Source organism: Phycodurus eques, chromosome 6 (genome assembly GCF_024500275.1).
Source record: "Phycodurus eques isolate BA_2022a chromosome 6, UOR_Pequ_1.1, whole genome shotgun sequence".
NCBI classification, from domain to species: Eukaryota; Metazoa; Chordata; class Actinopteri; order Syngnathiformes; family Syngnathidae; genus Phycodurus; species Phycodurus eques.
In genome coordinates, this window is record NC_084530.1 from 3844243 (window position 1) to 3857593 (window position 13351).

The 13351-nt window shown below is 42.6% G+C and overlaps 1 protein-coding gene across 3 annotated transcripts in view; it reads left to right on the top strand.

Annotated features, from left to right (window-relative positions):
- LOC133403790 (VPS10 domain-containing receptor SorCS1) overlaps positions 1-13351 on the top strand; it is a 250256-nt gene that overhangs the window by 195753 nt on the left and 41152 nt on the right. For all 3 annotated transcript variants that reach the window (XM_061679044.1, XM_061679045.1, XM_061679046.1), the window contains exon 18: positions 9866-10037. In XM_061679044.1, coding sequence (XP_061535028.1) covers positions 9866-10037 — 172 coding nt within the window. The remainder of the gene's footprint in view (positions 1-9865; positions 10038-13351) is intronic.

Here is a 13351-nt window from a genome sequence, read left to right on the forward strand (position 1 = left end):
TTTGGTTGTAGTGTTAAGTATATCCCAGATGGCAAGCGTGTGTAGGCAAAAGCACAACGGTATGTTGCAAGTGTCACACAATGCTTAACTGCATCGGTGGAAATACAACAAACAGGACATCAAATTTATGCCGACATCACCTCAATGAGAAAATAAGTGCCAGACAAAAAACAAGGCGCATGCATCCACCAAACATTACCATACATATTTGGACAGCATGATTCCAACAGGGCTAAATACATTGACCGGGCTATTACTACTTTTATTGCTGTCGACATGCACCCCTTTTCTAACTTGGGGACAACGCCGGGTTTCATAACATGCTGCGGAGTGGAGTTATTCCTTCACGAACCCCGTTGTTGCTCTGACTTCAGACAGCTGGATGTTGAGAGCTACGTAAAACTACAGTACTTGACTGTTCCGGCACTATATTCCTGCAAAATGGGAGAATAGCAACATTCTTCAGACACGCCTCCTCGACAGTTACTACTGACGATTTAACCAATGGTCTGACAGAAGCTCTGGAGGTTAGTGCGACCAAATGTACAGGTACATCTAAATAAATTTGATTCACTAAACACAGGAAAATACTTTTCAGAGGACAAATTCCTGCCTCATTTCTACACTAAACATCATTTTCATTGTTTCTTGATTGTTACGTAAAATTCTCGTTTCTAGAGATGGTGACTTTTGGGTTTTCGTTTGCTGTTAGCTATAATCGTCAAAATTATACATATATATGAAAAATATGAAATATTTCACTCTGTGTGTAGAACAGCTCTATGATATGAGTTTTAGTTTTTACTCAATTCAGCTTTTGACACTATTCTAATTTGTTGAGATGTACCTGTGTCGCGAGTATGCCCTGACGGAACAAATGGCACCCAGGAACCCCAATCTCTGACTGTTCTGTATACCTGCCTCTGCCACCCAGTCTGTGTGCAGAAGACATCTAAGGGAGGCCTGATCCACTTATCAAAGCAGAGGCACAGGAAACCTGGCTTCTCACCCAGACTTTAAATTAATTAACAGTTACCCGAGAAACCTGGGCTTCCAGTCATCAAAGACCCCTTTGTGTGCAGGTTTCAAGATGCCGACCAAAAAAGTTTGAGAATCCGCTGGTCCTGTATGCCAAGATAAGAGCTCAAGGAACCAGGTGCTCCTTTGAAATGCATACAAGGCCCTCTGGGACAATGGATGTAACACCAGCGACACCCACTGGCGGGTGGAGGGTTACTGCCATCCGCGGACGCACGAGGGACAAGCTTCACCAAATTTTAATGTTGGGCGACATTTTAAGAACTTAGCATGAATGCTCCCAGTGTATATCACCACACCAATGTCACGAGTGATTGTATTTTTTCGAATTTGAATGTCTGATGTGAAATCTGCTTGTCAACTGAACCGGATGAGATGTTTCACCCCGCACAACACGAATGCCACATTGCAAATATTACAGTGTTCGCAACAACCACATGAAATTGAAACACTCATTACATGGATTGAATAGGGTGTGTGCGTGACAATTCAAAGCTGGAAACCGGTTTCCCTATCTTAGATCCAATAATTAACCTTTTATTCCCACTGGTTTAAAACCACAAATAATCCTAGGATGAAAAAGTAGTACTAAGAGGCGCGGTCTATCTCCCTTTTGGTACCCGGGGTGGCCACTCCCCCTCTCTGCTGGGCATAAAAGGCCTGAGCCCCCCTTTTGCGAGACTCTCGCTCGCTCGTTCACCTTGCCGAAGAACTGGCGTATCACCAGCGAACTCCACTCCTACCACGAGGCGGGGAGATGCACTCAATGGAACACGGAGGACAAAAGTGCTCTGCCGCGCTCCGAAACCACGCTTTGGTGTGTGTGAGGTAGCTTTGACAGACCCGTTCGGGAGAAAGTGTGACGCAAGTTCGCTCCGAGCGCCCGGCGACCAGCGCCACCCAAGGGCTCTTCTTTTGCTTTTTCCTTTTTTCCCACCTCCTTATTCCATGAAATCCACCTGTTCCTCGACTGGACTGGCAAAGCTTCCGGGCGATCTACCAACCTGCCTAAATTGTGTCACACGCAATGTAAATCGAACATGCAGTCTCCCAATGTACAGATTGGTGCATATCAGAATCAGAATCATCTTTATTTGCCAAGTATGTCAAAAACACATGGAATTTGTCTCCGGTAGTTGGAGCCACAACAGACAGTCAATTGACAGAGAATAAGTTTGAGATATAAAGACATAAAAAGCAGTCACTGAGCAATAAAAGGTTACTAGTAATGTTTTTCTTTTATTATTTGACAATTGTGCAAAAAGATGCAGAGTCTTCTAGCAATTAGAGCTGTTTGAAATGACTAATATAACAATAGTCTGGTGAAATGCCCATTGTGCCAATGGTGCAGATGCTACTCAGGCACATGAGTGGCCAGCATTGGTCAACAACAGATATGCAAACAGTGCAGAGTTGCGAGACAACTACAGTGAGTGCACAAGTAATGTATAATTGGCCCGACAGAGATGTGACAACAATCTCAAGACAAAATTGGCAGCATGTTGCAATGTAAGTTAGCTGTTATTTGGGTTTAAATAAACAGCAACAGGAATCCCAGGTCTATGCATTTGATCACCGTACATCCTCACTTCACTCCTACATCACAAGTTCGACCTGCTTTACGGATGTTTACCTGTACCTTGTTTTTCTTTTCTCTGCATTGTTTCCCTGTAGATTGGTTCCCTTTTAGATTTCATTAAATTTTATATAAAATTCCACTACCTGTATTGTTTGTGTGTTTGGGGTGCGACAATTAAGAGACCTCTGGGATCGAGGATTCGTATTTCCTAAGTAATAACCTTCCGATTATGAGACTGATGAGGTTTTTCGTCACTTTTTCCGAAATTTTACACAAAAAGAGACATGGTGCCCTTTACGAGACAAAAATAGTTTGATTGTTACGTTAAAACGTAAATCTAACTAACACGGAAGTGAACGCAGACGTTCACCTTCGTCAAATTTATTCCTGAAATAAATTACGTTTTATCGAAACGCCAATACACGCGACAACCTGTACCTATACCTATGACTACTGAATATACAGGAATATACAGTAAATAATGCTGTCACGGCTGCTTTGCTAGTTATGGTTTAACTTTTATAGTCTAAGAATCGATTTATTTGTAAAATACACTCTGTTGCTAAGAATGCATGACGGAAAATGGGGGATTTCTCCATCAGGTACAGCCATCCATTTTCTGTACCGCTTATCCTCACTAGGGTCGCGGGCGTGCTGGAGCCTATCCCAGCTATCTTCAGGCGAGAGGCGGGCTACACCCTGAACTAGTCGCCACCCGATCGCAGGGCACATACAAACAAACAACCATTCACGCTCACATTCACACTTATGAGCAATTTAGAGTTTCCAATCAACCTCGCATGCATGTTTTTGGGATGTGGGAGGAAACCGGAGTGCCCGGAGAAAACCCACGCAGACATGGGGAGAACATGCAAACTCCACACAGGCGGGGCCGGTCCTCAGAACTGTGAAACAGATGTGCTAACCAGTCGTCCACCGTGCCGCCCCATCAGGTACATTTGAGTTCTTCAAAAAATTATCTTTTTGTATCGAAAAAAATATCGAACCGTGACACCTAAGTATCGAACCAAACTGAACCATGAATTTTATATTTTATATTGTGTACCCCTTTTCAGCATCCTCTGTCGCTTTCAACCACCAGTTTCACTTTCACTTCACGATGTCTGAGCAGCTGCTTGGTAGCCGCTAGCTGTTGTCACAGAAAGGCTCCAACCAACATGTAGGGCCACAAGTCTACTTTCAGCAGGCTTTTGTGTATTTTAATCCTCATCCTGCTCGAATTCCAAATTGTAGCTCCCCATTCAGTAACTACACCCAGGATGCCTCAAAATCTGGAACGTTCTGGAGTGCTCAATAAGAAGTTTATTTTTTTTTTTTTTCAGCCAATTTATGGTTTACAACTTGCTGTAAATGACGTGTACAGTATGCATTACAAAACATATTAACAGTGTAAATATTACTTTTACATCCATAATCCTTGCACTCTGACCTTTAAAGAGCAGTCATATAATGGCAAGTCTTGACTATACTTTAGCTTATAATGTGATTAACTTTAATGAATTCATGTGACATTAATGAAAAATGTCACTAAAATAATTCAAATGTGCTTCCTGTTTATGTTTGAAACAGAACAGGCTTGAATGTCAACCATAGAAAACATGAAGTATTATCTGTATTATTATTCTTTTTTTAAAAAAGAAATACTCTGTGTACATCCGCTGACATAATTCGATTTTATTTATTTATTTTTTTAATTCCTGTGTCTGGCCAGTCCACGTTTAATGTAATTAAGCTTAACGTTGCTAAATGTCACAAAACTGCAACCAATCATCACCGACATTTATGTGGCCATATCTAAATATGCACCCTTCCCCATCTGAAAATATTAGGATGAAATCCCTAATATTTTAGGTTTTATATCAATATGGCGCAAAGGATGTCATGATACTCAGTTGAGCAATAAAAATGTACTGTAATAAATTTGTAACAGTAGACATTATACTCTATATCATAGAATGAAAGTGCACCTTTTTTTTACCACCCTTCAGTAATGGTATTCATTTATACAATGTGAATTTTGTTTTTCATTTTCCTTATACCTGTTTAATATGCTCTTGATAGATTTTTTTTTTTTAGGGAAAAATTGTGCAATATATAGGATAAATTATAGTAATGATTCTTTTAGATGTTTTGAGAACTTGATTGGACTCATCCAATGGATTTGACTCAATATTGGGCATGATTTGTTAAGGCTTTCACCTGACTATATAAAGCTCTGTTCAACAGATAATTTTTTGCTGTTTCCATTATACAGGGTCCCAAAATATGAACCCATTCGTTGTTCATATGTAGACTTGGGTGGAGTGGTGCTACACACATTGCTGTCTGTTAAAAAAAACAGAAAATTGTTACTTCTAACACAGAGAGGATTTGAAGATGCGGGTTTTACCCATTCACAGTTGTCAGCACACAGCATTGTAGCATGTCATATTTCTCTCCTTTGTGTGATTTATTACCAGTTACTAGCCAGTTTCACTTTATGCTGATATCACACAATATGGTCTTTTCCAACACAGGAACCTTTGCAGGAACTTCCCTAGCTACCCTGGTAGCTTCAGTTCCCCGTGTTTCTGCCGAAAAAAACTACCAGGGTACGGAAGGTTCCCCCATGATTATTTTGTACTTCCTGGCGGGCAGGGTCTTCTGGCAGGAACTCCTGGCTACCAGGAACACTTGAGGAGGCGGGGCGGGCGGGGCGGGGCTGTGCTGACAAACTCTGATTAGTTGACAGATGTCTGTAGGCATCACATCATTTGCTTACTTTTTACATTCACAGAGCTGCAGTTATTGGGTGTGTGCGACTGTACGCAAGGCTCAAAATAAAAGGATTAAAATACATTGAAAAGCAAGATTTTTACATTTTTCCACTGAGCCACACAAGGCAGAGTAGGCTGGAGAAACTCAACGCTCGCCCAATTGCTGAACAGGCTGACGCCTGCTCGCTGAGCGGTCGCTTTCGCCGACAGGTGGGAGGCAGGTTATCTATTCACGACAGATTTTAGATTTCAGATCTACAGATTTTATCTATTTACATAAGAAACAAATACTGTACTACTGATGTGTCTTTTATTACACATTTGAGTTCTCATGTGGCTATAATGTTGAATGAAGCTTATTTCAGATTCAGTTGGCTTTTTTTTTTTTTTTTTTCCATATGATAAGGTTTAACAGTACATATCGGGAAAGAAGGGAAAGCATGAACAATCACATTCATTAGGTTTGTCCTGCGACTTTGTCCCAATTTTTCATTTTGGCCCACTATGAATTTGAGTTTGACACCCCTGCATTAGATAATTCAGAAGCTCCAAAACTGCATTGCTGAATAGATATCGCGATAATTTTTGTTGGCATTTCAAAAGTGTTTACATGAGCGGAAAGGTTCCCCTTGCCGTCTCTTATTTTGCCTACGCTACGCTGGCACCATTTTGTGCACTTCATCTCAGGTTTGCTCAATTTGCTGGTGCTAAATTTACAGTTCACAATCCTGGGTCCTTTTTGTCGATCAGCTTCCACATCTGTTTGGGTGTGAAATAAAGTTTGGGCCCATTGCATCATTCCACCTATCAGGCTTCTATGTTATAATGACCAAATGGAAGCCTCTCCTCATAAAAACAGGATGCGACAGCCCACTTTGAACCTGCCAAAAGACACCCAAAAGACTCTCATACGATGAGAAAGAAAATGTTGATGACCCCAAACCAACTTTTTGACCTGTATGGCAAGTTTCACACCTGGAGGAAACCAGGCACTGCTCATCACCTCTTCAATAACAATAACCATGCTTTACAGTCGACTGTAAAGCATGGTGGTGGAAGCATCAAGTCTTGATGCATCAAGTCTTTGACTGTCGTTGAGTCACTCAGCGAAACTGCAACAGAACAGATGATCTTGAAATGCTGTTTTGGAAAAAGCAGTATTCAATAATATGCAAATGTGTGTAATTTTAGGGAATATGTAGTCTTCTACGATACAGTGGGGATGGAAAGTATTCAGACCCCCTTAAATTTTTCACTCTTTGTTATATAGCAGCCATTTGCTAAAATCATTTAAATCCCTCCCCCACTCATTAATGTACACACAGCACCCAATATTGACAGAAAAAAAATTAATTATTGAAATTTTTGCAGATTTAATAAAAAAGAAAAGCTGAATTATCACCAGCTATAAGTATTCAGACCCTTTGCTCAGTATTTAAGCTAATATAGCCATGAGCTAATATAGCCATGAGTCTTTTTGGGACTCCTCTGTTTTTCACACCTGGATTTGGGGATCCTCTGCCATTCCTCCTTGCAGATCCTCTCCAGTTCTGTAAGGTTGGATTCTGAACGTTGGTGGACAGTCATTTTCAGGTCTCTCCAGAGATGCTCAATTGGGTTTAAGTCAGGGCTCTGGCTGGGCCATTCAAGAAAAGTCACGGAGTTGTTCTGAAGCCACTCCTTCGGTATTTTAGCTGTATGCTTAGGGTCATTGTCTTTTTTTGAAGGTGAACCTTCGGCCCAGTCTGAGGTTCTGAGCACTCTGGAGAAGGTTTTCGTGCAGGATATCACTGTACTTGGCTGCATTCATCTTTTCTTCGAATGCAACCAGTCTCCCTGTCCCTGCAGCTGAAAAACACCCCCAAGGCATGATGCTGCCTTCACCATGCTTCACTGTTGGGACTGTATTGGAGAGGTGATGAGCAGTGCCTAGTTTTCTCCACACATACATCTTAGAATTATGGCCAAAAAGTTCTATCTTGGTCTCATCAGACCAGAGAATCTTATTTTTCAACATCTTGGAGTCCTTCAGGTGTTTGTTTGTTTTTAGCAAACTCCATGCGGGCTTTCGTGTGTCTTGCACTTGAGGAGAGGCTTCCGTCAGGCTACTCCGTATAAAGCCCCAACTGGTGGAGGGCTGCAGTGATGGTTGACTTTCTAGAACTTTCTCCCATCTCCCGACTGCATCTCTGGAGCTCAGCCACAGTGATCTTTGGGTTCTCCTTTATCTCTCTCACCAAGGCTCTTCTCAACCGATTGCTCAGTTTGGCCGGACGGCCAGCTCTAGGAAGGGTTTTTATTGTCCCAAACGTCTTCCATTTTAGGATTATGGAGGCCACTGTGCTCTTAGGAACCTTAAGTGCGGCAGAATTTTTTTGTAACCTTGGCGTTATCTGTGCCTTATCACAATTCTGTCTCTGAGCTCTTCAGGCAGTTCCTTTGACCTCCTGATACTCATTTGCTCTGACATGCACTGTGAGCTGCAAGGTCTTATATCGACAGGTGGGTGGCTTTCCTAATCAAGTCCAATCAGTATAATCAAACACAGCTGGACTCCAATGAAGGTGTAGAACCTTAAGGATGATCAGAAGAAATGGACAGCACCCGAGTTAAATATATGAGTGTCACAGCAAAGGGTCTGAATACTTATGGCTGTGTGATATTTTAGTTTTTCTTTTTTAATAAATCTGCAAAAATTTCAACAATATGGGGTGCTGTGTGGACATTCATGAGGAAAAAAATAGCTTAAATGATTTTCGCAAATGGCTGCAATATAACAAAAAGTGAAAATTTTAAGGGGGCCTGAATAATTCCGTACCCACTGTATTACTGTAGTTAATTTTTCTACTACTGCCATAGAGAAGATGCAGGATCATCGGTGCATATATTGCATTTCACAATGTTGCAATGTCTCTGGGCATTCCTTTACCATTTGGATGAAACTGCATCTCCATTGAAACACAAGTATATGGGCTATGCAACCAAAACCACAAGACAGGATCACTGAATTTTCTGTTGAACAACTACCAAGATGGTAAGTGGATTTTTATTTATTTTTTGTCTCTAATAATTGTTTTGTGTGAGGGGAGGCATTAGCTTAGCCTTGGCGTAAGTTTGAATCCTGCTGCGTATGAAAAGCATATTTACAGTTCTGTAACGGAGTGGCTCTGTCACTGACTGACGGCACAAACGCGCATACGTGCTATCGTAAGGCGAGCACACATTTTTGTTAACTCATATAACGAAATTTGATCAACTGTACCATGTAATGCCAAAGGGGATGAGCTAGGTACTATATACGTATAAGGGGTAATTTTTTTAAGGTTACATTGTGGAGTGTAGGGTATGGACAGTTGGAATTAATCGTGAAGGTAAAAGGTGCAATGAATTTGCTTGTTTCCCTGAAGTTGAATGATATTGTGGAACTCCTTTTAGTGCTTTTGTGTAAATATTGTACATAATAGTTTTGACATTTTTAACTGTATAATTTCAAGTGAATGGTGAATGACTTCGATAGGCCAGCATCCAGTCCAGGGTGTACTTCAGCTGGGATAGGCTCCTGCACACCCGTGACCCTAATGAGGATAAACGGATGGTTGGATGGTGAATCAATGAAATGTTATTTGTGGGTATCTTACACACTGCAGGCTGTATCTGCGGCATGTATATATTTTCATGTCATTTCATACAAGTCTGCAGTATATTATTAACATTTTTACCTTAATGCCCTTCACTTCATCCAGGAGTGCCAGCTGGTCATGGACAATCTCACCGAATAGCATGTGAGCAAGGCAATGAGATTCCGGAGGCAAACTTTAGGAAGTCGACTGTGTGTTTGGCAGCTGGCAGCTGTCAGCTGGCAGCTGGCAACAACATTTGATAATCCTCAATTCAAATCAGAAATGTTGTTTTGCTTTGCTACATTTAAGATGAAGAAAATATTACACAGTGTTCCTCTTGATGTAGCACACTTGTAACACTGGCTTTATGAATGTCTTTGAGAACAACATAAATCAGCTCTGTATGAAAGTCTTTGCGGGTTGGATGTTGTTTTAATCTCTGTTTGAAAATATTGTTCCAATGTATGTTGTCTGTTATCACTCAAGAACAATGAGGTTATTATAAAGTAAACATTGTAAATACATATTACTTAGTTGTTGTTGTTTTTTTATCACATTTGATGTCTAAATTGGAAACTCACAAACTTTCCTTCATGGTTTCCAAATGGATTTAGCTGTAAACTAATATATATTTAGGCCAGGTTAATTTTGAGCTATCTTCAACCAACTACTGTATTTACTACTTTCAATAATCCCTGTCTACTGTATCTTCAAGATTTAGCTTTATGTTAGAATGACATGAATGTGTGTGTTTTGGCATTTACTATCAGTAATATACATATACTGTATATATACTGTATATATATATAATATAAAATATCCACTAGTTTGTATTTTTTTCCCAACATTAGCTACAGGAAGGTGGTTTCGAACAACTGTACCGCTGGAGTCATTGTGGAGTACACAGCCAAGAGGCAGCAATGTCCCATGCAAGCACCCAAAGGTCTCCACCTGGTCACCAGTGAGGGTACACTGTCAGCTGAACTGGGCACGAATGTCACCTTTCTCATTTTTCTGGAGCAGGTAACTACCTTTTCTTAACTTCATGGACTTAATGGATACTGCAATTGATGCAGTACAGTTCTTCACAACTGCAAACTCCACCCGAGATATTAAACATGTTCCAAGACAAGTTCCAGAATCAGAATCAGAATCATCTTTATTTTCCAAGTATGTCCAAAAACACACAAGGAATTTGTCTCCGGTAGTTGGAGCCGCTCTAGTACGACAACAGAGAGTCAATTGACAGAGAACACTTTGGAGACAGAAAGACATTGACAAAAAAAACTGTCAGTGAGCAGTAAAGGGTTGCTAGTTATCTGGTAATGCCGGTACATATTTTTTTTTTTGACAATTGTGCAAAAAGATGCAGAGTCCTCTAACACTTGGAGCAGTTCGAATGACTAATATTGCAATAGTCCGGTGCAATGACCATTGTGCAAAGGGTGCAGAGACTTCAAGGAGTGTATGCGGTTTAAAGTGACGAGTAGTGCGATAATCTGGGACAATGTTGGTTGTGCAAATGTTGCAGATACTCCTCAATCAGAAAATGATTGCAAATGGAGCAGATGCTACTCTGGCATGAGTGGCCAGTATATGCAAATAGTGAAGCATGGCAAGACAACTACAGTGAGTGCACGAGTAATACATAATTGGCCCCACAGAAATGTGACAACGAACTCAAGTCAAAAAATTGCCAGCATGTTGTAATGGAATTGTAGGTTAGGTGTTTAAGAACTTGATAGCAAGAAGGAAGAAGCTGTTGGAATGTCTGGTAGGGAAGGAGCTGGAAGAGCTGGTGACTGGGGTGCGGAGGGTCCGAGAGGATTTTGCACGCTCTTGTCTTAGTTCTGGCAGCGTGCAAGTCCTCAATGGTGGGTAGGGTATCCTTTCAGTAGTTTTGATTGTCCGTTGCAGTCGGAGTTTGTCCTTTTTTGTAGCAGCACCAAACCAGACTGTGATGGAAGAACACAGGACTGATTCGATGACCACTGTGTAGAACTGTCTCAGCAGCTCCGGTGGCAGGCCGTGCTTTCTCAGAAGCCGCAGGAAGTACATCCTCTGCTGGGCCTTTTTGAGGACGGAGTTGATGTTGGTGGCCCCTCTTCAGGTCCTGAGAGACTGTAATTCCCAGGAACGTGAAGGTCTCGACGGTTGACACAAGGCAGCTGAACAACGTGAGGGGCAGCTGTGGCGAAGGATGCCTCCTGAAGTCCACGATCATCTCTACAGTCTTGAGCGTGTTCAGCTCCAGGTTGTGTCGGCCGCACCACAGCTCCAGCCGCTCCGCTTCCTGTCGATATGCAGACTCGTCACCGTCCTTGATGAGGCCGATGACTGTGGTGTCATCTGCAAACTTCAGGAGTTTGACAGTCGGGTGCGCTGAGGTGCAGTCGTTCGTGTAGAGAGAGAAGAGCAGCGGAGAGAGGACACAACCTTGGGGCGCCCAAGTGCTGATGCTGCGTGTGGATGAGGTGGCCTCCCCCAGCCTGACCTGCTGTGTCCTGCCCGTCAGAAAGCTGTGAGCTTACAGTTCAAAAACAGCGACTCCAAATGCGGGCTGCAGTGTGTGCTGAGCTCCATGACGTCCGTACACAGGTCTCCGTGAAGCACATGGCAGCGGTACGGCCGAAGTCTTTACTGGTCTTTAACAGAAGATGAAGCTCGTCCATTTTGTTGGGTAGGGAGCGTACATTCGCGAGGTGGATCGACGGGAACGCCAATCTGTGTCCTCTCTTGCGGAGTTTCACCTGAATGACGGCATGCTTCCCTCTGTGGCGCAGTCTCCGTCTCCATGCGCCGAAAACTGCGGACGCAGCCCCGGTAAGTAACTCGGGGAAAAAACTGAGCGGATTTGCGAAAGTTGGTGACAGAACACTTGCTAACCTCCTTGATGGTTAGCAAGTCTCCCCTTGTGTAAGTGAGTCGTGTAAGGTCTCCAAAGACGGACGAAAAACACAAAAAGAAAAACAAAACTAGAGAGCGCGTTACCGAGGCGACCACACTGGTAGGGGCCATCTTGGGTTTATCTGCCATCCAGGACTGGTATCACCAACCAGGATGTGTCGTGGGACAATGCTGGGGGACGGGATGGCCAAACGTGACAGGCAGTGAGAGCCTTAGATACCTTGGGATCATTTTAAACGGTCAAAACATTTTTGACGGTTGTCAAGGCGAGGATGAGAAACCTAGTCGACTATAGTAAATTGGGGTGAACGCAGCTAAATATCACAGTACGTAATAGGGTATATCTAAACTTGATGGGACAGGCCATAGTGGAATGGGAAGCATTTATATTTCCCCGACATCTCATGTCCAACGTTATGGCGCATCTGAGGTGAGTTTTGTCCTGGTTGTCACGACAAGCTGGGGTGTATGGTAGCCATTTCATGGCTTTTAATCATGCTGTGTGACGGTTAAAAGGCCCGGCACAATAGTGCGGATTGCGTTCTCCTAGAATTTGACACTGCAGATGTAATCTGGGAGAGTCCATCGCATATATAGAAAAGTGCCTGTATAATTCTAAGCCATGTGTTTAATTTGCTTTCAATGCCTGCCCTGGCATACCTGTTTATAATGCTTAATGTTGAATGTGTGTATGAGCCAGTGAGAGAGAGAGAGAGAGAGGCATTGGTGGTAAACTGCGGGCTGAACAACAGTGAATCTTTGAGCCTGCGGGGCTTAGCAGACCCATCGTCCCACAGCCCATCGAGGATCTTCTTGTTTTCCTTTCGGCTTTAGGGGTCACCACAGCACGTCATCCTTTTCCATGTAAGACTATCTCTTGCATATATAGCAGTCCCTCTCATTCATCCACATATATTCTGTCTTACTTCGGCTAATCTTCATTCCTCTGCTTTCCAGTGCATGCCTCCATGTTTCTAACTGTTCCTCCTCCTGCTCCCTGCTTTCACTGCAGATCACAATGTCATTTGCAAACATCATGGTCCACGGGGATTCCAGTCTAACCTCATCTGTCAGCCTATCCATCACCACTGCAAACAGGTGCTGTTTGCAGTGGTGATGGGGCTGATCCCTGATGCAGTCCCCCCTCCACCTTAAATTAGTCTGTCACACCTACAGCACACCTCACCGCTGTTCTGCTGCCCTCGTACATGTCCTGTATTATTCTAACATACTTCTCTACCACTCCAGACCTCCGCATGCAGTACCACAGTTCCTCTCTGGGTACTCTGTCATAGGCTTTCTCTAGATCTACAAAAACACAATGTAGCTCCTTCTGACCTCTGTACTTTTCCATCAACATCCTCAAGGCAAATAATGCATTTGTGCTACTCTTTCTAGGCATGAAACCATACTGTTGCTCGCAAATACTC